A 26732-nucleotide genomic window follows, 5' to 3' on the forward strand; every position below is an offset into this window, starting at 1 on the left:
GATTGGCAAAAATACTTCCATATTAAGTTCGTGTTAATGTAGGTAGCATTTGTTGTCTAAAAAAATATAAATTTAGTTCTGATGCTAATGAAATAATGGTATGACACTTTGCGGACAATTGAAAAAAAAAATACAGAAAGTAAAGAATTTACATACAATTAGTTAACTCATTTCGCCTACAAGGTTATTTTTGAATCTCATTGATAACAGAAATATGAATAAGATGTTTTCTACAGAGGTAGATCGGAAACATTTTGTTGAACATGTAAGAATGTACTTAACTGAAGTTTTATTAACCGCCATTTAAATTTAAAGAAGATCAAAAAATCCGATCCGACACATGAACTGATCAAGAGCCTTTTCTTTGAATTAGATAAAATAGGACTGACGTGTGCATAAGTGAAAGGTATCAGTGAAATAAACTGATTTTTATTGACAAAAAGTGTATGAATTCATTTTCATTCAAGGAACACTAGAGCATGTTCAAACGTTCAACTTTTCTCTGTTACAAAAAATAAAAAAATATGTTTTCTTCTAAAAATTGTTACTTCGGCCCAAATACACAACTTAAACGAATTTAGAAATGAAAATGGGAGCTTTTTGTTTTAAATAATTCTGGAAAAAAACATCGTACTTTTTGCTTACATACGAATTCAAGTACGTACTTAACATAAAGGGTTTTTGTGTTACATGGCTGCATAAAAGAGACTTTTGATTCGCTTCTTTTTTGAAAAGTGAGACTTTAGAACTGATATTCAACTGGAAGCAAAATTTTTATGAGAAATTTTTAGTATACTCTTAAAGTAATAAAAACAATATTCCCTCCTGTCAACTTACACGGTTGGGCAAGGGCAAACGTCGAACTTTTAAGAAATTCATCTTCAAAATGATTCAATATGTTGGAGTAACACACATAAATGTATACTGCTAAAATATTGCAGATATATCAATGAAACTTGATAAAACAAACAAACAGAAATACGTATTAAATCCATTTTAAAACAATTACTCTGACGCATCTGAAAATAAGTTTTGCATTTACACTTGCCCCAATATACGGGACAAATGTTAACTTAGAAATTTGTTTTCGCCAACATTTTTGAATATTTGATTTTCAAGAAGAAAAAAAAACGCTGAGAATTTATTACGTAATGCAACTGATTTTTTTTTTAAATATTTATATTTTTTCCTTTATAAATTTATAAAAAAAAGGAAATTTGCACTGTACAAAATCGATAATATTTTGGAAAACTTAAAGCTATAATGCCTCATGTCCACGAGTTTGGCATATGGCGAAACATTTTTTCAACATAATTTTGGCGCAAAATGGACAGATAATCAAACTACTTCGAAGGACGAGGATGGTGAAAAAAGCTGTTTGCAAATGGTTATTAATTATCCTTTTCATCGTTTTTTTCCAAATTTCTATAGCTTATTTTTTCAACTCCAAAAAATACATCATCTAAAGCTCATCAGGAGCTGGAAGTGCTCAAATACAGAATATTAGGAATATACTCAAAAAACTCTCCCAATTCACGCTATTGATCGGTGTTACAATATGCAATTAATTGCAATATGTGAATCTTTTTCTTTCAATTAGAAATTTATGTAAACTCGAGGCGGGTAAATCAGCCTACCTTCTTCAAGCAGTGGAGGACAAAATTGGAAAAGATGGGGGAGCTCCCATGTAAGTTTGTGATAAAGAGCTTTTCGAAGAAGGGACCATATTTTAAAAGAGGGTTTTTTGCGTACGGATATTAAGCATAACTCAAAAATAGATGTAACAAATGTTTTTATGGAAGTTCGTAACTTCCCACTTTGGGAAAAATGGTGGAAAATCCATACATTATTTAAGTCATTATGAAGCTTTAAAAACAGAGTAAAAATTTCAGATCTTGAAAAACAAGTTTAGAGATCAAGTGTCAGTAAATAATATATACCATCTTTGAATTGCAATTCTGAACTCCAGCTGCAGCTCTCATTTCAAAGTTGCTGGTTCTGAACTATGATGAGGTTTGATTAAAAAAAAAACGCTTGCAAAAATCTAAATTTGAATAATTTTTTACATATACCTCAATTTATTTTTGGATTAAATTTTTTGATAATTTTATCAAAAAAAAAATGCATTAAAGCTTAGTTCTTTTAGAAATGGGACACTTTCATCTGCTAATAGCTCGTTTACTAGTAATCGGATATTCAAAATTTTGACAGCATTTTGTTGCCTGTAAAAAGTACTATTCGACCTATTTTTTATAAATTTAAAACTCACGCGTTGTAGAGATATTTACGATGCAAGAAAAAAAGAAAAAAAATATTTTGCACAGTTTCTTTCAAAATCCGTCATTATCCAATTGATTGCTGACAAAACCGTTGATTGTTCAAAGAATTACTGAGTTAGTGTGGTGGATAAGTATGCAAACACTGTCAATAATGTCTACAAAGTTCAAATCAAGCATTGGAGTGAAGCACATGATCGGCAACTACGGTTAAGGGTCATCAGGGAAGTCAAGTTTCATACCAGCATTTTTAATTTTCAATAAGCGAAAAACTAAGGGAAGATCGCTGAAATGTCCAAAACAATTTTCTCCGATAAGCTGAAAGTGTTGCCTAGTGAGTCATTCAAATCTAACCTCTAACAACAATTTTTGCTAGTTGCAGAGCTCCTAAGTAGTAAAGCCGGTACCGAGGCTATGGGACAGATGATTTCTAATGAACGACAAAACTTATGAAATACCCTATTTCAAACAAATTCCAGCGGTTAAATCCTGTACCATGATTGCTAGTGGCAAGGTCCCGAGTATGTTAAAGTATGTTTTTGCTGGTTATTTGGTATAAAATTATAATAATTTGCCAATATTCTGCTCCTGAAAAAAAAACATAAAAAATTCAAAAAAAAACTTTGGTTTTTGCCGTTTTTTAAGCCTAAAAAGAGTTATCTTGTATGTACCATTCACATCCTACAATTTATACTAACCGATTATACTTCAAGTTCAATCTCATGATGGTTTTACTTCGTTATTGTCAGATTTTACCAGCAGAAATTCCATTAAAAACGCTAGAAAATGTGGTCAGAAATGATCAAATTTGTTCATTTCGAAACAACTTTATCCACTAAATTGCTTTTAGCTTCTTTCAAAAGAGAAGTATTGGACCAAAAAGTATCAGAAATTGAAGGAGGAGGGTGAAGCCACCTTAAATATAGATTTGACGAACTAAAAGTTGGAAAAACTGATCAATATCATGACTGAAAAAAGTGTGCGCCGGCCAAAGGGAGATACCAAGCAAAAATCAGAAATTTATCTTACAAAAAACGATAAATATTTTTTTTCAATTTTTTTCATGAAATATCATAACATTACCTTCATTATCTTCATAGAAAGTATTTCGATCAAACGAATGGTTTTAGAGATAAACGCATTCGTAACTGTCCCATTTCTAAAAGAACTAAGCTTTAGTACAACCCAAGAAGTAATATTTATTAGACCTACCGCCATTAAGTATCATTCAAAAACTACAATGTATTTAAATTTGTAGGTGTTGAATAGCTTGCTCTGATAACAATGCTGTATTTCAGTCAAAACTACCGAGTACCAGTAACCTTTCCAGATTGTTCAGTAGCATTTGTTTGTCAAATGGACAATTGCCACTTCGCATAATTAAATTTACATAACTGAAAAAATATCGAAATGATTAACGTCCTCCACCCGCATTTTAAAAATTCTATGGAAACTACTAGTTTCGGCGATTCCTGTATTTACTGTGTAAAAATCAATTATGAAACCTCGACGTCAGAATGGTATTTCGAAATTTAAATACGCTACAGGTTTAAGATTTAAATTTCATTTCAAATTATATATTCAGATGTCAGATTTTAGATTCGTATTGCTTATTTTTTCAGATGTCCTTCCTAACATTGAGCAACGGAAACAACTATTTTCGCCTAATCTTCCTCGAATTCAACTGCAAAGCAATGTTTGTTATTTGTCTCATTACATCACGCTTCCTGAAACGGGTTGAGAATGTACCCAAGAACATCGTATTTGTCCATCAACGGATTACACTTGTCTACGTTTTTTCGCTGTCATCAGCAAACATTTCTAGAGGCATATGAATAATAGGAGGACAGGGAAACAGAAAAAAAACTGAGGCTCGTCACCGCTCGCGAAAATGCAATTGCTTCATTTTTTTTTTATTACTGACCAATGACTGCCCTCTTGCCCACACAAAATTCTCCCAAACTGCGCGCCAGTGTTGCGTTGTTGCTCAACATAGTTTTTGCTTTACATTTACGAAAATGCTCTTTCGGTCCGACATAAGTACCAACGTCTGACAGCAAATTGAAGGCAAATAATTGGCAACAGTGTTTCCCTCGATAGGTGGAACACAGTCAAATGATTTTTTTATTCCACCAGTCCTCGAGTCCCGGACCCCGGATAGATTAGAGGAACGCTGTGTATTAGAAGGTGCTTAATTTTGACGCCTGGTGGTCAAATAAACTGATTTCGCGTTCACACGTATAACCAGTACAAGTAGATGAAACAAATATAATCAGCTCAGTTCTGAATGAGTGTGCATGGGACTTGTCGGTTGGTATTCGTACGCCAATGAAATTAGTTAAACCAAGCCTCCACACAGTGGGCGAAAAACAAGGGACGGAATTAAATTTGAAATTCAGTTTTCATCTTTCAGCTATGATGATCGCATTTATTCAAATATTAATAATGTAGTTCCTGACAGTACGTTTCTACTGCCGAGCTGTAGCAATAACAGAAACGTAATTTTAAGAATTCACTATCTCACTATTTAGGATGTTAATCTGACAATGCTTGAATTTAAACTTGAGGGTTAGTTTTCTACGATATAATCAACATCGCTCATACGATACACTTTTCTCTGTAACTGTAAAGATAAGATTTGAAACTGCATCTGCGGAGGCCAACCTACAACAGGCTAAGTTATGAAATTTAGTATTGAATCTTATCACTAGCAATATCTTTGGATCAGGTCAGGAAAAATGAGATGCAAAAAGGAACGATAAATTAAAAATGAAACTGGTAGCGTGGCCACATTTATCAGTGACAGGTATATATGTGTTACTTTTATGCAGAATATTGACCACAAGCTCTTATCAGATGTCTGCTTTCTGGGCTATCACATGTTTTTAAACCACGGTTTGCTATTAAAAGATTGAAAATTTTCGACACGTTGTACCATATGAGATCCGTTTTCGATCCACGTGGACGTGATTCATCTGAATTCCACGAAGAATAACGTTAAAAATTCGTTTTGCAAATTTTTAATGGTCGCCATAGACAGATAATAGATACTAAATTTTGCTGTGTAAACACATTTCCGAAAACAAACGTCAAGCCTCTATATTAGTTCAAATAAAACTATATATCCAGTAGATTGAGTCGATTTGGGGTCATTTTTAAATTTCTCAAACCTGGGGTCTAAAAAGCTTTGTTTGTTTTTGCAGAATTTTTAAGTAATGTTAACATGAGTAAATATTAACTTTTAAGTTTGTATTGAGTATTTTGTAGTGAAAAATCAACACCATTTTTGTTTCTTCTGTTGAACCGAGTCTGCTTATGATTTTTGTGCCAATTTATAAAATTTTTAAAGGATTTTTTCCGCCGAACAAGTTTGTCGAAGAATGTAACTTCGTATCTAATTAGGCAAAAAACTTTGTTGTACAACGCTGAACAACTTTGTTGTTCGTAACCTTGTATCTAATTATGCAAGAAAGTTATTAGGTGGTCAACAGGGGTATGTCTTTCGGCATTGAAAAACAATAAATTCAATTGACATCACTGCTAGGTTCCTAGCGAGGTATTGCATGACTACTTTTTATGTAATACTTCGTTAGGCGCCCAGCAGTGATGTATATTTAATTTATTGTTTTTCAATGCCAAAAGACATAACCCTGTTAAACAGCTAATAACTTTCTTGCCTACTTGCGTTAATTAAAAATTCTGCAAAAGACCATGGATGAGTTTTGAATTGATACAAAGCTTTTTAGGCCGCAGGGTTTGAGGAATTTAAATATTACCCCAAATCGACTCAGTATTATGTCCAGTGAACTGAAATTCTGACATTTGCTGTTTAAAGCAATGCACAGTGGTCCAAAATGTCTTCAGAACATTTGCTAGTTAGACTGTTGCCTATAACACGAAAGTACTAAAAAATCTAATTCGCTCGTTAGAAACTAATAATTCATACTTGTTGTGTCTCAACAAATATTAAGAACATTACAATGTTAATTAAAAACTAACAATAGTTTAATATAAAAAAAATATTTTTTTTGACTCTATTCAGTTCAGTAACTCTGCACTTAATAGAGTTAGTGCACTCATTATTCCAACAAACTTTCATATTTTGATAATATCTACAACTTTGTAGAACAAATTTTATCTCTATCTCTTCAAACACCAAAGTCAGAGTTTTTATTTTTATCGTAGTAGGCTGCGACTAATTTTTGATACTTTCACGTTATGGGAAACACTCAAACTAGCAAATGTTCTAAGGACAGACTTAAGCACTAGGAAAAAAGTTCCACTCTAATATGTATTGTGAGCTTACTTGGTTGAATAATTCTACTGAATCAAAGCAATCGAAAGATTTCCTTTGAATCAACCACGGTATAAGAAAAGTTCAGATAACGATATTTCGATAGCAACTTACTATCTTCTTCAGTAAGCGTTTTCGATTGATGAATGTGTATCGTTTCCCTCCCTTAAATTATCCGAGTTAGGTAAACTACTATTTGATAGGTAGCAAAAACTTCCGAATTCTCGGCAGTTGTTCCATTGTCTGTTTTTTGGGCTTCCTACCCTATTTTGGGTGTTGCTTGGTAGTGCTTCGTTATTTTCTGCCCGATTCTGGGTATTTTCAATAAATTATTGTATTTCTTTTTACCTAAGAATTTGAACAACCAAGTGTGTCTCTGTTTAAGAGATAAACTGACTTTTCATTGATTTTTTTTAATGTTTTCAGCAACACTAAATTTAAGCGAATTGCTATTCAAAGACCGAATCAGAGTAACATTTACTCGATCAATCTATTGATCAAAGAATCTTTTGGATTTGATTCCACCTCCAAGAGAGACCATTATAGAAGTACCAAAAGCTCGGATGTACAAAAGTACTGTGAAACTTTTTTTCAAAACGCTATTTCGAGGTCCATAGAACTTCATTCTTGATCCAAAACTCAAAAAAAAAAAATTAAAGTACTGTTATGGTTTCTGTTTATACTTTTTGAGAACTTTAAAGTTGGTATGAAGAAAAAAAAGTACGTAGGGTAGGTGTTCCTAATATGGCATGTGTACCTAATGTTAACATACCGTTTGATTTTGACTGTTTGTGGCGTTATTTTCCACTTATCAAAATTATAAAAAATATGATAATGTAACGGATCATTTGAACTTTCATTTTACAGAAAAAATAGTTTTATAACTCACGGAATTTATAGTAAAATTCGGATTGTTTCAGAGTGTGTCCAAATTGAATGGAGTTGTTAGCAAATTTCTTAAAAAACATCTATTCAGAAATGGAAGATAAAAGCTGAATTTGTCAACCGACTTTTTTGAATTTTTTTGTCGGATTGTTTTTTAACATGATTTTTGAAATTAGTATGTTAGAACCATGATTTTCTCGTGTAAAAACTAAAAAAAGCTTATGTTCACAATTAGGAACACTATTTTCAAGGTGTTCCTAATTATGGACTTAGTCAAAATTTTCCAAACTATATCAAAGTCATAGAATGTATTTGAAATAAATCTCGTTGATTGAATGGTGTTTTAACTTAATTTTCAACGATCTGTTAAAATAAACTGTTTTGAGTTAATAAAACATGATTTTTTTTTTACTTCAGTGTATCTTGAGATACTTGAGCTAAATGTTGAAAAAATATTTTCGCCAGGTTGTCAAGAACGCACCCTATCCGATAGAAAAGGAAATCATCAAGTCACAGAGAGTTTCCCAACAAGCACAGAATCGAAAGGAAAACTTAAAAAAAATCTCAATAATATACGCTGTATACCGCCACATGGGGCATCATGCGACACTTTTCAACTTCAATTACTTCTTTAAATATCCACAGATAATCATACCGCTAGTACATCAAAAGTTTTAAGGTTAATGGGACATCTAATTAACGTAGTCAGAAAAATAATTGGGTTCCCCAATTATTTTAAATGTACAAAACATACGATTTTCACCCTACTAAGAAAAAGGGGTAAGTTGCAAAACCTTTGTTTTTATAGAAAAACCAAATGAAAAAGTGTGAAAAGCTGTAGTTTTTGATTTATTTGAGATTTCTTTACGCATAAAGCACGATCTGCAGTTATTTTTGATTTTGTTTGAATTATATTTGATACTTATTTTTTTGTTAAAAGATTAAAAAAAAACATAAGGATGCTGTATACAGTAAGGGATAAAAACTACTACAAAAAAAAATGAAAACCATATTCCAGCATATAGAAACAAGATTTAAACTTTCAATCATTGATTTGCATGTCGATGCATTTTAGCGCAGACTGGTAACTGAATTTTGAAAATATTTATTTAAAAAAATTAAATGATAGTCCGAAAAATATTTATACACCTAATAAAGGGATAAAGGGTAATAAAATCAATGTAAAGTTTGTAGGTGATATCATTAAGCCAATCCGTCATACTGTGTAAAGTTTTTAATGGCATCAAAAAATGTAAAAATTTCGATTTTTCAAATTTTCTTTGAAAATGAATTACTTCACAAATCTATCTCAAGATGTGAGAAACTATGGCATCATCGTTTTGTTATCATAAAATGTTAATTTTATTATACTAAAACAAAAGTTAAATAAGTGTTGTGATATAAAAATGTTGCAACTAACCATGCTGTTGCATGATGCTCTGTTTGACTGTATCTTATTTGTATCCAATACAATGAATTTTCTACTTTTTGAAATATAATAAATGTATCCATTGGAAAAGGTAAAGTTTGAATTTTAATAAGCTCAACATCTACTACTTTCTTCAAAACTAGCGAGAAGGAATATTGTGTAGGATTAAAATAGTCCTTATAGTTTATAAAAAGGTGAGTTTTGAGATTTGTATCATTAAAGTATTAAAAAAACAGACCCCTATGCAAAATTAGGAACAAATAGTGTAATATTGGGTACACGGATACATTTTTCCTCATATGTTAACATTAGGAACAATTATTGCCAAATTAGGAACATCGACACACTTTATAAAACATGATATTTCTCGTAAATTAAAGCTTGAAATGATTATTTCAAACCAGAACAGAGTTCAGAAAAAAATTTGAACTTAGTTAACAAAAAATTTTAAATATAAGAATTAAAGATTCGGCCTACTAATATCAAAGCTAAAAACCTCTGACATAATATAGCGAAATTAGGCGCATTTACCCTACTTCTCATTTCTTTGACATGAAGTAGCTATCAAAGGGTTGCAAGTCTTTTTGAACACCTCAATAAATAGTTCGTAAAAAATACCTGTTGTACTCTTTTGCAAACTTGAAAGTTTTTAAATAGTTCCAAGCAATAGTTCAAAAGCAACTTCGTAATATAGGAACTTTGAATTAGACTTAAGGGCTTAATTCTACTAGTTACGAACTACAGTCCGTGTTTGCTAGACAAACACATCGTTACTTGAGGAACGACAATGTGAAGTACACATTTAGTTCCGATGAAAACTTTTTAACAACTTGAAAGTTGGAATAAAGTAGGAAGCAGGGTAGCCAGCGAGTTTCCAGTTTCGAATTTCCGGGTTTTCCCGGTTTTCTCAATTAATATTATATGATATTCCCGGTATTGAAATACACAAAGAAATACGTTCATCAGGTTTTTTTTACCAATAAGTTGACATTTTTCAAAAGTTTATCGTAAAAGCTTGAAGAGACTTTAAAATTTTCAGAAATAAAATCTTAAAATTCAAAGGTAAGTGAGGTTTGTTGGGAATTCTACAGAAAACAAAAATATAAGCAGATTGAAATGCAAAAGAGTAAGAACGTAATTCTAGTTATCTTCATCTTTACATTATTCTGCAAAATCTCGTCTAAAATGATCACTTTCTTCTCAGTTCTTTACAACATCTTCGCTTTTCATAGAGGAAACTCCTTTTTTAATAGATTTTATAAGTATTGTTTTGATATGATGACATGTGATGTGATACTTTGAAAGTTGAAATTCCAATTAAAAATTAGCTTTTTTGGACTCATACTGAATTTTACCTATGAGCTCTGGCTTTGAAATATAATAACAAACGAGGATTTAACGTTACTATGTCCTAATTTTAATTTTCCTCTAAGATTTCTCCTAAGCCTAAGCATTCTGAAATTTTATTTCGATTCTTTATTCTGAATACTGAATCATGTTTTTGTTGGATAACTTTTATTTGTTTTTTTTTATGTGTTTTCAAAAACTTCCAGGTGCTGGATTCTGGGTTTGCCATTATTCTAAATTCTGAGCCTGAATTTTTAGTATTACCTCAGAAATGTATAACTTTATTCTAATTAAAATTGTAATCTTAATCCAAATTTTAAAAAATATCCCTTGACTGAAATAAGTTTTCAAATTTTGATTTGTTTTAGATAAATTCTTAATGTATGATCTCGCAAAATATATAACAGAAGCACACAAAATTAAAAAAGCCGTCTTCTCCGTCTTGCTGATTTTTCCAGCACTTGATCTGGATTGCTGGAAAACCAGTAATCGATCTGTCAAAATAGGAACTTGTGTAATTTCTGTAGGTGAAATGTAATATGTGAAAAAAAAGTGTTGATTCTGCTTGGTCTAACTTTCGTCCAAAAGGATTTTTTGGTGAGTTGATCATTTAAATATTTTAAATATAAACTACAAAACATAGCTAAAAGAATTTAATTTTCTTTTGCTCTATAAATTTGCTTGAAAAAGTCCTATACAATTTGTCTAACCCTAAAAACGCGTCAAGGTAAGATATTTTGTTTAAGTATCCCAGTTGAAGTAATTAATTTGTTAATCTTTGTATCCAGCCAGAAAAAGTCGGGCGGTTGTTTCTCGCCGTGGATAGATCTTGGAAAACATTCAGATTCAGATGTATAAATTTAGTTATGTCTATTTAACAAAAGCATTTAAAAGTTTTAAATTTAAAAAAATGATAACGACTGAAAAACAGGAGAAACACCCTTTTAATTGAACCAAACATTTGTAGGTTTCCAGTAAAGCATATTTTCCGATTGCTGGTTTTCCAGAGTTTGCTGATCGTTTCCATGACTATTGCTGGAAATTTAGCTGGTTTCCAACAATTAAAAATTTGCTGTGTACATAAAAACTTTGCCAAAACATCCGCGAGCCAGATTTTTGAAACTTTTCGATAATAATCAACTCGAACCTCACTTGAATTTGTTCTTATATAACTAAATGAATTATGAATTTATTGTTTTGGGAAAACTTATAAACTTTACATGTTATGTTATCATTTTTTATTTGGTGGCCCACAATTCTCTAAAATTTTTGTAATTAAAAAAACTTTATATAAAATTGACAGAACTTAGGGAATAAATTAATTGAAAAATAAATATTACAAAATGATGAAAAAATACTAATGATACGTTGAAACGTAGAAAGCTATAGTTGTCGGTTCATTTCACCTTATATTATGAAGCAATTATGGAGCAAATGAAAAGGCTCAAAATACCCCACACTTCCCTACTCTATCCAACACACTTTTGTTTTATATATTTTTGTTGCATTTAGCAGAAATCTAAAACATTGTAAAAGCGTCCTGATGCCACGCAACGATATCAATAGTATATTTTTCAAAAACCATGACTTAACACTTTTTTTCCAGATTACATGTAAAAAATTAACTAATTCAGAATTTGTTGCTGTATAAATTGTCTACAGAAATTTACAAGTATTTTGCTGATAACTTGTAAATTGAAAGACGGCTAATACAAGGTAAGAATGCACCAAACAAACATACACAATTTCACTTATCAATATACAATAGATTAAAACACAGTGACAATCATCCTAAGATAAAAGAGAAATCTTTTGACTTCAAATTAAAATCTGTAGTTAAACGAACTACTGAATTGGAACGAATTTGGGCAAGCTCCATTCTTTATTTTCTACGAGCCGATCAAAGATAAGAACACGATCAAGAGAGCATGTCAAAATAATAACTCAAACATATATCACCGAGGTATTTATATCTAATACAGTCAACGGTCGAAACCGAACTTCAATGAGTTTCTCCCATCAGGTTCATGAAATTGAATTTTTATTTGGGAAACCAAGAATATAGCGTGCTTTTATCTAATAATACGAATTTTTGACATTCCACTAGAAATTATTCTCGAAGCATTCATAACTGGACGAGTCATATTATTCTTAGGTTTTGTTCTGCTCGATATCAAACTGTACTATCTGAATGAGATATATTCTTGTTATAAGAATATCAAAAACTGATATAATTAAGCTATGTTTATAGTTTTTTTTTTAAATAATATAATATGTATTTTACCATCCCACAAGGACTGAATTATAACTGATTTTGATAGAAATCATTAATATAAAAATATCTCATCTTGATATAATTTTGTTTTTCACTCCTTATCGAGAAGGTTTGGTAAAACCGTAAAATGCCTTGGAAATAGGATGTCTCTTACAGTGACGCAGTTTCAGGACGTGAATTTTGTTCGGGAAAGTGTTGCCGTAAATAATTTATTTGACGAGTTCCATTACTGGATCAAAAAGGTATATATTTTCAACTATGAGCCTCATCTACAAACACAATTCATTCAATTTGTATTATCAGAAACTTAATTCAAACTATGCCTACTTCGTTTGAGATAAACCACAATCACTCGAAAACACCATAATAAGAAGTATTTAGCAATATTTTCGCACGACACTAAAACTAAAACTGTGCGATAACGCCGCAGTTAGTCGGGAACAAACAACAAGAGTTATTATTTACCGAAGAAAACTTCAAAAACAGAACTCACGTTTGTTTGTCCAGTCTGACTGGCTGGCTGGATAATCATAACCCCCCATCGAAGTGTAAATTTCAAGTCGAGAAAAATCGAACGTCAAGCTTTTCAAAGTCCAGTTAAATGCGCTATTATCAATTTTTATCAGTAATATACTAGGTACATTTGAATACAGCCACTATACATTTTAAATGTCAATAAATATTAAGTCACACGTATTCAGAGATGTATGTTAGCACAAAATACGCATACACATCGCCCTGCTTGCCTTATAACGTGTTACACTTACACAGGAGCAGAAAATGGTTGCGCCGAAGCGAATGAGGCAAATACAAAACATGTTATATTTATAAATACCAAACACAGCAGAAATCGGGAAAAGAGTAAAACTGAGCACAGCAATAATCAGGGAGAGAGAACTTGCCTCGCATCCGAGACCGATCCAAGCTGTGTTGCGTTGCGGCTGGCTTTTGTTATTCTGTGATGTGCCCACATCGACGTGAAATAGAAAAATAAGCGGTAACACCACATATTCATGATGTACTAACAATAAATTGCCATATTCCCTTATCGCGCAGATTCAAGGCAGATATGCACCAAGCAGTGTAGGACATTGTCTACGATTTCAAAGATTGCTGCTGCCAATGATGGTGCGGTGTGTTAGTATCGAAAACGGTTGATTTGATTGTAAATACATGAGAGGAACAGCCGTGCCAATCTTGTGTTTTGTATAATGACGAAACGGCATAATCAGATGATTATACGCACGGCTTGTATTACGTGCTGCAATTGATTGCTTTTATAATTTTTCTAATGTGCATTGAGTTTCGTATAATTTCTATACTAGTTTTGTCGTTGGTACCCAAATTGAAAACATCGTGATAAAGATTTTTGTTAGGAAGGTATTTAAAATTATTTGATATCAGTAGAATCAGCGGTCCTTTTAGACAGCTCCTATAGCTGTCAAATTGCTACAATGTCCCTATAGCCCTATTTGTCTCTAGCAGTTTTTTCAGCACTCTACTGATTCGATGAAAATAGAATGCAGTTCCACTAAGATTACATAAATTAATTCGATATACATCTACTGAATACGCCTTTGTTTATGCAATCTATACGAGTAGAATCTTGGCTACCTTGGCTGCGTCATATGACTGAATACTCAAACAGTTGATCGAAAACTGTCAGCCCTAACGACTATTGAATTTTGTTTTGGTTTTCAACTTTTGGGACTGAGTAACAAAAAAAGTAATAATTAATTAATAAACAAACTAAACGGCAGCACTGCTCAGCACATGTCGTTCTGCCCAGAATAGGGAGGGGTGGGCGCATTTTCGCTTTTCCTTTACATTCGTTTTTCAATACGATACAGTGGTGCCGTTTGAATGGATATGCTTAACAATTATTCTTCTTAACTCTCCGTTGAAATATTCCGATATGCTCCTATTGGGTGAAATATGCGCCTACAGCCGTTTGGCGATAGGGCTGTCAAAACAACATATCTTATAAATCCATTTTGAGTTTATACGCTTTGAGCATAAGGCATGAATTTTTTATAAATAATAAAGTTACAGCTTTTTCGTATGGAATTTATCAGTTTCTAACATTTTCTGAAATTATACGGAAATATTGCCAGAAAAACTGGAATTTGACTAAAAACATCAATAAGCGCATTTAGCCCGCACGGTATGAATTCGGCAATCTAGGCAACTTTTATTATAAAATCGTTTTCTCGAACACTGAAAGAAATTTCAATATAAAAATAACTCCAATGTATGGAAAACAGATGTCTGTTCATGTGTAGGTAAATAGTTTTTATACACATATGTGTTGAAATATACGATAACCTCAGTATTTTGCCTAATAGGCGCATATAGCATGCTTCTCTCCTACTCATACAAATGTTTTTTTTTTATAATACATCTATAGAACAGATTGCAAAAATCCAATGTCTATTTATAAAATCTCTGTGCCAAAAATGCGCTGAAAAATGTACTATACCAAAAATTTGATGATTGAAAAAGCATTACTGACATAAAGACTCAAGCTCCCGAGTAAAATGATGCATGACTACATTCAAGCGAAACATGAAAAACATTTTATGGATTTTTTTTCTAATCGGACCACCACACTCCCCACACCAAAAAGCTCGATTTGAGCCCCCAGGTAATGGACGCTAACTGTTCTCAGCATGTCTGGCAGCAAAACAAGAAAAAACTTAATACTTGAAAACGCAAGCAAAGTTTTATTAATGCGGACAAAGTGGATATTAAACGCGAGAAAATGTAATGAGAGAATATAACAATATTTGTTTAAAATGAATCTCAGTGGAAGAATATTCCTTTTAAGAGGTCCATTATTGATCTTATGAAAAAACTAATATAGAAAAGAATTATTGATGTATATTTGTTTAAAATGAATCTCAGTGGAAGAATATTCCTTTTAAGAGGTCCATTATTGATCTTATGAAAAAACTAATATAGAAAAGAATTATCTATATATTTATATAAAAAGCAATTTCTGTATGTTTGTTTGTTTGTTTGTTTGTTTGTTTGTTTGTTTGTTTGTTTGTCCTCTATAGACTCAGCCGTCTTAAGGGCTAGAGAGCTGAAATTTGGCATGGATGCTCATTAGGACCAGGAAGGATGAAAAATGTTTTTAGATTTTCGGATGACCCCTTCTAAAGGGGGTCGTCCATACAAGACAAATATTGTTTTCGCGATATTGACGTTACTTTTCGTCGGATCGTGTTGAAAATTTGCACATGAGTGTTTGAAAAGACGAGCAATCGATTTCAGGTGTCAAATTTTGTGTAAGGGGTCAGCCAAAGGGGTCATCCATATCAACTGTTCGCTGTTTTCGCGATATTAATGTTATTATACATCGTATTCAGATGAAAATTGGTACACGATAGTTTTGAGTGACGTGCAATCGATTTGAGGTGTCAAATTCAGTGTAAGGGGCCGGCAGAAGGGGTCGTCCATATTAAATTTTCAGTATCTATATTGAGCGATATTGACGTTTTTATACATCAGATTGGGGTGAAAATTTGTACATAGGAGTTATTAGGGACAAACAACTGATTTCACTTTTCCAAACTAAAATCAGGGGTCGGCCAAAGGGGTCGTCCATATTAACTATTCACTGTTGATGCGATATTGTCGTTATTATACATCGGATTCAGACGAAAATGGGTACACGAGAGTTTTGAGAGATGAGCAGTGGATTTCAGGTATTAAATTCATTGTAAGGGGCCGGCAAAGGGGGTCGTCCATATAAACCTTTCAATATTTTTGCAATATCGTCGTTATTTTACATCGGATTGGTATGAAAATTTGCATACGGTAGTTTTCAGGGACGAGCAACCGATTTCATATGTCAAATGTTTTGCCAGGGGTCGATGAAAGGAATCGTCCAAATAAATTAATTTTTCATTTGCCGCCGACCGTGGCCTAGAGGATAGCGTTCAAGTCTTCTAAGCCAGAGGTCATGAGATCGAGTCTCGGTTACGGCACACATAGTACTCTTTCTGTGGGTTGGTGGTATTAGCATTAGTAAAATGCTAGCCATTATATCCTTGAAATATGTACGCTTCAGTCTTAAGTAGAATTTAGATCTCTTCAAAGAAACATGAAGTTTCACTGAGATCGTATATGTGTGTGTTGGTTTTTTTTTTCACTGTTTTTAGCAATGTTGACGTTATTATGCAATGGATTGCTTTGACAATTTGCACACGGGAGTTTTGAGGGAAGGGCAATCGATTTCAGTCATCAAAGATTGTATAAGAGCCCCCGAAAGGGGTTTAGATTTTTGGCAATAATTGCGTTGTTATGCAATGATCGAGTCGAAATTTATACACGTGGTTTTTTGGCACGGTCAAAGGATTTCTGATTTCAAATTTAGTAGCAAACGACAGACAAAGTGATCGACCAATATTTTTGCAATTATTACTTAACAATGAATTCAAAAGTGCATCTGGAAAATGCTTGGCTATTGGCTTTCATACAAACTGTTCATGACATATTCCAAGTTGAAAGCGAAACGGAGTTCGTATGGGATCAGCTAGTTGATGTATAAAAAAGGAACTAAGAATACGACTAAAACTACATAATGTAAATTAAATTTATTGTTTAGAAAATTAAAAAAAAACTGCTGAAATAAGTGGTTGGTTGATCATCGGTTTAGGTTATCTTTGTCGTGCTGCATAAGATTGGTCTTAAAAATATTTCTGTTGGAACTGTTTTTAATTTCTTCAGGAAGGCTGTTGAATTGTGTTAGGCAAATGAAGGAAATTCGACGTTGGCCAAAACTAGTTGAACTTGCACTGCGCATCAAATGGTGAGATTGACGAGTATTTTGATATCTCAAATCCGCATTGAATCTTAAGTTTTGATTATTGTTTGAAGAGTTTAAGTTATCAAAAACATAAGTTATAGTTTGTAAATCCCAAAGTATGGAGAGAGGTAATATATTGTGAGAACGATTAGAATAAATTAAATTGGTTGTATAGAGAAAAAGAAAATTGAATATGGTTTTCAGACAACGATTTTGAAGGGTTTGTAGACGAGAAACGAGGGATAGGGGGAAGTGTTCCTAAATGCGCATATTGGGTAATACGCGCATATAGCCGATTTACGATTTGGCTGGAGATTCAACATATCTAATCAGTGCAGTTTGAGGGGAATATGCTTTTGACACATGGCGTGAAACAATATAATTGTTTAATAAAGCCAAAAAAATTTAAAAATTCATACAAGATTTTTGTCAGTTTTGTCAAAATATATTGAACTTTGATTATCGTGCGTACAGAATCTGTTAACAAAAATTTTAAAGATTTTTCTTTCTTATTCATCTGGAAATCGAAAATTTAACAAATTGAAGTTTTTGGAAAAATTGTAAATGATCAGATATTGGAATAAATGCCTATATCAACAAAAAACAGATAAGTTTTATTAATTTTTTACTTTTTATCACATTAAACAAACATCAAATCTACGCTCAAATCAAAATCTTAGAGTGAAAATTGAAGAGCCTAGTACTGATCCGATAAAAATACGATGTGAACAAAATATTACCATAAAATATGGACATATGGCATACCTAACAATGTTTCATGCCAAAGAATTAGAGATAACTAAAATGTCGACGAAATTTCAGCCTTAAAGTATACCATTCATTTCTACCATTTTCAATTAAATAATATCAAAATATTGCAAGTGTAAATGAAATATTGCTAAAAACATAAATATGCGCATTTAGCCCGCCGGTTTCGGAAATCGGCTATTTTGACTACTTTTATTATGAAATTATAAGATTTTAACAGAAAAATTTCTCTAACGTATATAAAACAGATATCCGCTCATGTGCATATAGTTTTTAGACTCCTATCTATTGGAATATGGGAGAAAATGAGTATTTTCCTTGATATGCGCACATAGCCCGCCTCTCCCCTAACGTCGCTCTGCTTCAAACAGCTATTATATAGAATAAATGGGGGGGAAGAGATTATCATCCTATTGGATGATTTATCCAAAAAAATATAGTGAGAATCGAACTCACTGCAACATCTCATCTCGGCTTGCCAGTACGATATTTTACTCAGTGCACCATCTGAGCCGGTTAGCAAACCAAAGTTTATTGTCACTTTCAGCCTCATACTAACTTTGATTTTCACAAAAGTCCATTAAAATGTCTATAATAAATATTAAAAAAAACAAAAGTCCATGCCAATCATAGAGCAACAAAAACTTGCAGAGTTATTATTGAGTCTATGATAAGCTTGCAAGGTTGCCCGGTTTTATCGGGATATTTGATACCAAATGGAAAAATCCGGTCCGGCCCGGTTGTTGTTGAAAAATCCTCAGATTTTGGCCGAATTCATAAACATAATTAGAAAAATCTTCAAAAATCTCTTATTAAGTTGTTCGACTTTTTTAAATATGATACTAAAATCAAAATTTCTTCACCAATTTTTTTTTATCTTGAACGATGTTTTTGGATCATGTAAAAAAATTTCAAATCTACTGATGTGTTCCGATTAAAAAAAAAGTTAGATGTTTTCATTGCTGATTTTTGTCGAAAAATGCCTGGATATGGACCAAATTTGCCCGGATTTTCACTTGAAAATTATAAAATTAAAAGCCCGGATTTTGCAAATTTTTAGATAAAATAGTTCGGATTTGACAACCCGGATACGCGCGGGAAAAATCTAGCAACTTTAGGCTATAATGAATCCAAAAAGATTGAATGCTTTTAAATTTTAAATTTAAGCTAGTGTTTATGATATAAAACGTTTTAATGTAAAAAGCTCCAAGAATTTTGGCTTTTGAGAAAAAAGGTAAAGATTTACAAACATTTTATCCGACTCGTTAAAACATGAAAATTAAAAAAAAAATGCCATAAGTAAAAGTATACACATTTCTGTTATAAATAATGTGTTTTAGAAAATTAAAATCTTAATTTTGAACACTTAGAAATGTTATCAGATCAGTTGGATTTGGTTTAAAATCTTCAAATTTATATATTTTGGTTAAATCTTTTGACTTAGAGATGACTTTGAGCAAGAGATCTCAGTCAGAATCTGAAATGAGATTCAATTTCAAGGCAATATGTTATTTTTTAATTTTAAATCAATTTTTTCAAGATTGATTAGTTCAAAGGAAAAAAAACCCATCTGAGCTCTTTCTTACGCGAATTAAGTTCATAAAATGATTTTTGATAATTGTGGACTAGAACTAATGCACAAGCATAGGCTCCATTGCCCTTTCCATGTTTTGCACTATTGTATTTGTAAGTTTCCAAACCCTCCAAAATTTTACAGACCAACAAATTTATTCGTATAAGAGTACATCAAAAATGTTTAATATTGTGCTTTGAACCCCACCCATGTCCAAAAATGCCAATTGATTTTTTTTACTAAACATAAACTTCTCATCAAATTTTTATGGGCAGCTACAATGATTCAAGAGTAAAAATAATGTAACAGTCTCAACTCCAAAACCTGGAAATCTCAATCCAGGAGCACAATTCTACAACAGCTTTTCAAAAAATTTCTCACTTGTTGATTGTAAATCAATCCCAAATATGGAATCCCAATAAAGTTTGACTAAACTCACCAGATTGTCCGGATTTTGACCAAATTTTCCTCACTCTATTTGCAAAATCAAACGAAAATTTCAATTGATTCTGTAGAATTATGTATCTTGCGTCCAAATATTTTATTTGAACAAATTTTGTCAAAATAAACATAAACGATTTTTTGGAAGCCTTTAATATGATTCTGAATCGGCTGATGTGTATCGATAAAATAAAAACAGTTTTCCACGTGTTTTTCTTCTTGATTTGAATGGAAAAATTCCGACATTTTCCTGAAATTTTGAAACAATATGTCCTAATCTCGCAAGGTTTTAAGATAAAATTGCCTGAATTTACCCAGGCTGGATACTTGCGGAAAAATATCTATTAATTATCCAGTTAATTGTTCTTGATTTTCAGTTTGGATCATCATTGGTATAAAATCCTGCTTCAAACCTTAGCGTTGCATTTCAATCTAAAATGTTATGAATTTTCCATATTCGAAACTCATAATTTCGGAACATGAAAAGAAAATATTTAAAATTCAAGCCTTTTTTAAGATTTGGATCTGAAATTTTTATCCTAAATTTGTATGCAGAGTTGTAACATACGAAAAATTCATGAATCCAGAATAGAACAATAAGAAACAATTTCATCATTCACAATTTTATTAAAATTCACAATTTCAATTACGAATAAATAAATGAAAAAAAAGCATATTGAAAACCATAAATTTTGAAGAAATACAACATTTTTGGTTAAGGGTTCTGATACAAATTTTGCTTTTTGGTTTCAAATTCATAGAATTTCTTATTTGGAATTTAGATTCAGGTTTTGAATTTGGGTTCAAAATACAGAGTTCATACTTGGAACTATAATCCAAAGTTTGCAGTCAGATTTAGCTCAAATTTAAGTTTCAAAATCAATTTTGAAATATCAATGTTAAAATTTCAATAAAGATTCAAATTGAAGAAGATCGAAGTTTCATAACTTTGATTCTTAATTCATAATTAAATTTTAAATTCAATCAAAGTCAGTTTAGAAACACAAACCTGTTTAGAATCACATATAAAAAATTAAGCTGGCCGGATACGCTGGGCGGGACATGTTGCGCGAATGCCGGACGACTGTCCTGCAAAACAGGTGATCGCTACGAATCCGGTAGGAACATGACGAGCGGGGGCGCAACGAGCGAGGTGGTTAGACCAAGTGGAGCGTTATCTGGCGAACGTGGGGTGCTCGAGAAATTGGAGAACGGTTGCCATGGACCGAGTGAATTTTAGGAATTATGTTCGTCAATTTATGTCGTGAGACGGAATACTATGTAAATAAAATAAGATCTGGATTCATTTCAAAGAATTTTTTTGGAAAATCTTGATTTTAATTTTGAAAACTTTAATTACAGTTAAGTCCTGTCCTGTCCTGTTAAGTCATGAAATATAAAAAAAAACAATGATAATGTTTTGTCTTGTTTTTCATTGTCAGGTAAAAATTCAGCTGGAAATTTTATTCAATATTATTTACATATATCTACCTATTGCAGATTCTCCAAAATCAAAGGTTCTAACTAAAAAGTTAAATTTTAATCAAGTTTACTAGAGTGGAAAATAAACCTTGTTTGAACTTAAAATGATTATGCTTGTGGTTCCAAAGAATAACCTTTCGAATGTAATGGGATAAAAAAAGTTTTTTTTTCCAAATGAATCGTTCAAAATCCTTTTTTTTTGTTCGATTATGGTCGTTTCTACATCATTATGCCACTCGCGACTTTTATCAACGATGCAGTTGGCGCACCAATAATTGAAAAACTAACCTGGAACAACTGTGTTCGATGTTTACTTAAGGGCTCGAACTCACGGATATCAGCTCAGGAGGCAGCTGATTTACTAACTCAGCTATATCATAAGTCCGGGACTTAAAGTCCCCATATTTTTAATGCTTCATGAAAAGATGTCAACTCATAGGACATATTTGCAAAAATAAATTCATAAATTTAAATGCTAAATTACTTTAACCTGAATAATTTGTAGTTAAAACATATACATTTTTCTACTTGTGTATGCATTGTTCAAGCAAAAACTTTATAGGAAAAAAAATTCATTACAAGCCCTCCATGAGCTGGTTCTTCCTACGATCCTGGCGTTAAGGTATATTTAGAAACTCTTATTCAAAAATTAAGAATTAGGTAGATATGCTTTTTCTTTAGATGCATGCATCTGTATAAAACATGAACTTAAATACGCGTGTTTCATACAGTGTTTATTGAACAAAACGTGTGCGACTTTTTCAAATTGTAATTATTTTTTTTATATGTTTGAAGTTTAAATAGTTCAGGGGATATTTCCAATTCAGTAAAATACGAATTTCGAGTAAATTTTAAAGAACACTTAAACCATTTTTTAAAATGTTTTTTAAAGCATAAGTCAAATCATTTTGCTGTTTCACCAAAGTTGTAAAATGTGTGCTCCTAATAAAATGTTCAAAGACTTTCTTTAATGATTTTATCGATAGTTGTAATCTAAAGCAATTTGTGCGTGTTTGTCCTCGATAGGCTCAGCCGTCCTAAGACCTAGATAATTTTAAATTGGCATAGATGCTCATTAGGACCAGGAATGATCAAATGAATAGAAAATTTTCACATAGGAGTTTTGAAGGACGGGCAATGGATTTCAGATATCAAATTTTTTATAGAGGTTGGCAAAAGGGGTTGTCCATATGCCCTGTTCGGTGTTTTTGGAATATTGACGTTATTATGCATTGGATTCGAAAGAAAATGAATGTTTTGAGAGACGAGCAATCGATATCAGGTATCAAATGTTGTGTAAGAGATAGGCAAAAGAGGTCGTCCATATGAACTGTTCACGATTTTTAAAATATTTACGTTATTATGCAATGAAAATTCGCACACAGGAGTTTTTAGGAACGAACAATCCTTTTCATGTCTCATATTTTGTGTAAGGCATCGGCAAATGGGTCATCCATATTAACTGATAAGTGTTTTGGCTATATTGTCGGTATAATATTTATTATTTAAAATTTTATAGGTTATGTATTGGCTTTTCGGTCCTATCAAACGAAATATAACACTTTTCATAAGTGCTTCATCCAACGTTTCGAATTATATTAATTCTTTATCAAGGAACTTAAAAACTTTCTAATGTTTTTGAAATTATTTCTTATTTTGCATCGTAACGAGACAAATATTAATAGATGGGAGTTTTACAGGACAGACAATCGATCCTGATTTCGAATCAGACGACGAGAAAGGGGGTCGTTCGTATTAACTTTTTTGATATTTTTGCAATAAATTCCAAACAAGACGTAGATTTATGCACGGGTGATCTTTTTGACGGTCAATGAAGTTCTTATTTTGAATTTCAATTTGATACACAAACAAAAGGGTCGTTACAAATGATGAAGATAAACATTCATAACGTTTTATTAAGTTAAATGAAATACGAAGTTTACCATGTCAGCTAGTGATATCTATACAAGTTTTAAAAAATTGTAAAATTTTATTATTTAATGTGTTTCAACTCTGAAACTTGAATATCTAGATCTGAATGTTTGATAAAATGAATTCTATCCAATCTATAAAGTATTCAGATTTAGATTCAAGATAGACAAAATCTGACAAATGATTCTGACAAATCTTCCAAAATCATTTATCACAACCACGCCGTTGCGACTTACTGTACAACTAAGTAGCAACAGTCTAAGGTTCTAAGAACCCACCACGATGCATATCTCCCTGGCCGAGAGTAACCTACTGAAAAGGACTAGAGCAGCAAATACTGGGAAAAAGTGATGAATGTTTTCAACTTCTCATCCATCGTATTACACTTCTAGAAGGTACACATATTTTTAGGATCAAATCAAAGTGCAAAAAGCATCACCGGGTTGAATTGGCAGAGACAGAGAAGAGTCACGGCAGCGATGTTGTATATAGAGAACCAACTTTTTAATGATAATACCTTGCAGTTCGCTTCTCGCGTCTAAAAATTCGAGCTCTCAATTTTGCTGCTGCTGTTGTGTCTAAGATCGGTTTGAGTTGTGTTCTTTCTTTATGCCTTACCGTATATCCGGCTACTGGCCGGGATAAAAGGGTACTTGAACGTTTATTGCCTACAACTTTTTTTTTGTCTCTGTGTACTCAATTTAAAGGTTTATCGTGTTTTATTCACCTCCACCTGTTTTTTCTGTGTTTTAATGATGAATGAATAAAGCTGAACGCTTACCTTGGATGTAACATCCGAAACTTCCCGCATGATTCGTTCAAACTCGGCCGTCTCCTCAGCCTGTTTCTGATTGTGCAGAGCGATTTTCTCGCTGAATTTTCTCGGATTTGCCATGATGACGAATTCGTAGGATCAGTATGATATCCGCAGTAAATTATCTGGAACTTATCCTTCCAGCACTGACTGTATTAGCACTCTTTAGTAAAACTTGTTGGTTTGTCGAAATATAGCTAAATATGCACACTAACAAACCTATACATACATGCACAGAGGGAAATGTGTGGCCTTTATAGGATATCTTGCCAATTTCCACCAGAGAGACAGTATTAATTTTTTCCTTTTATTTTGATCCAAAATCAATGGTGGACACAAGAATGTTCACCCCTTGAACCTCCTCCTGCGCCACCCGCACTAAACTACTTCTTTCTATTGTGTTCCGTACACAAATTTTTCTTAACTCCTTTCGGTTTTTTCGACTAACCCATTTAAGCAGGAAACATTTTTTTTATCTTTTTCCTTCCACCTTGCTCCACGACCATCGTTTTTCACATTTACTCCTCGATGGGGAGGAAAAATCTCATCCACGAACGTTGCACAAATCTGCAGTGTTTTACACTAATTATTTTCATCTAACTGACCACATCCATCAAATCCTTCTTCATTCCGAGAGTTTCGACCGAAAGACGAACTGCTGATGACGAGAACAAACTTAAGCGAACGACAAATGCATTGGGAAAAAGTATTCCACCAGAGGCAGAAAATTTTTTCACCATCCGCCTGGCCACACAATATAATCGTAGCAACTTTTTTTTTCTTCTTCACTTTTCACTCACTGCCGTTCACTACCATGGGGTTGGGAAAAAACAATTTTCCGACGGTTCCGTTTGTCGAGATGTGACATCCACACCGGAAATCGATGCCCTACGACCCTATCTATGGTCTAATAATCGATTCGAAGCGCGATGAAACTAGGTAAATTCGAAATCTGAATTTTGCTACGACCTGCGAAAAAACTTCGATCTCCTCACTCTTCGCTATTTACGTATCTGTATAATTTTCCCTGACTGCTCTGACCGTGGCTATGATGATGGGATGGCTGACTTGTGCGACTCAAATTTTACTTGGAACCTGTGAATCTGTAGAGCTAAACAGCGAGCGCAACGGTGTGTAGAGGCAATCTAGTGAGTGAGCAAGTGAGCGGACTAGCTCCCACTGGATTCAGTGCATTCGTGTTGGTGCGGGTGTACGTGTGCCATGGCCACCATTCCCAATCCCAACAGTATGCCGTGCCGTGTATACTATCAGCGCCAACTTAGCTCAGCATATGGAAACTGAGCGAGCGAGCGGGCGAACGAGAAAACCCCCCTTTTTCTGTGTTGCTTCTATCCTACACCAAAGTTTTTTTTCTTCTACCGAAAAGCGCAGCAAAATAATGCTCTCAAAATCCCGCGACGAACGACGGACGACCCAACGAGCGATAGAAAGAAAAACGAAACACATGTACAGCTCAGCTGGCTAGCTACTAGCAGTCTCGTTGGTTGGTTAATAAACGGGATTCACGAAAACTACTCAAAATCTTGCTAACACGTTGGAGGAACCAAATCGTACTAGAATTACTACTACAGTTACCCGGAAGCCCGTTCGTGAACTACGTCTTTTCACTTGTTAGTTTAGTCTAACTTTTTTGCATCCTTAATATTGTTATAGAAAAAAATCACTGTGTTTATTCGTCATACTCATAATATAAACAAAAAAAGGAAACTTCAAAACTATGAATTAGTTAGATTCGGAACGAAAACTATCATTCAAAATTACCTTTCAGGATCAAAATTCACAATTAAGAATCCGAACTAGGTATCTGATAACTATTTTTCACAGCCTTATATGTTATATTCTCATAGTGATAACATTTCAAGATTTAAAGATTATAGATGGATAGAAGAAGATTAAAACAAAATTGGAGGCGTTGAAAATGATCGGGAAGCCATTTTAAGAAGCATTTCCATAACAGCTGTTGCGTCGCGACGTCGTAGTTCCGGAAATCCAGTTCCGGAAGCAGGAGGGCAGTCGATTTAAGGGCGTATCGACGGGATGCCAAAATCGTCAGCGAGAACGGGCGTTGCTGGACTCAATCGTTGCAGGCGTCTTCCTTTGTTGGCGTTTGATCGGCCTGCCCACGAGAGTGGCCCGTATCCGGACAGGCCGAGAAGGAAAGTCCTCCTTAGAAATTAGAGTTCCGCAGAACCCGAGGACGATGATGCTGGTCTTTTACGTTTAGGCGCGAGACCACTAAGGGCCTGCGGACCGATCCGTGAAGCAATAGAACACTTATCTCTCGGGTCAAATCCTTGGATGTTAACGAACACTGTAATACCGTATTTGTTTTCTCCCCCCGATCAGTGTTCCACCGTACCCGACAAAAACAAACACAAATCG

At 33.1% G+C, this 26732-nt stretch overlaps 1 protein-coding gene across 4 annotated transcripts in view; it reads right to left on the bottom strand.

Annotated features, from left to right (window-relative positions):
• Positions 1–25408, bottom strand: part of LOC129742952 (myb-like protein AA) — an 83112-nt gene extending 57704 nt beyond the window's left edge. For 3 of the 4 annotated variants that reach the window (XM_055734894.1, XM_055734891.1, XM_055734892.1), the window contains exon 1: positions 24297–25407. In XM_055734894.1, coding sequence (XP_055590869.1) covers positions 24297–24410 — 114 coding nt within the window. In that variant the 5' untranslated portion in view covers positions 24411–25407. Of the gene's footprint in view, positions 1–24296 lie in introns of all 4 variants that reach the window. The other variant, XM_055734889.1, reaches the window with a different exon arrangement.
• Between the last annotated feature and the right edge of the window lie 1324 nt (positions 25409–26732).

This window comes from Uranotaenia lowii, chromosome 2, assembly GCF_029784155.1.
Source record: "Uranotaenia lowii strain MFRU-FL chromosome 2, ASM2978415v1, whole genome shotgun sequence".
NCBI lineage: Eukaryota > Metazoa > Arthropoda > Insecta > Diptera > Culicidae > Uranotaenia > Uranotaenia lowii.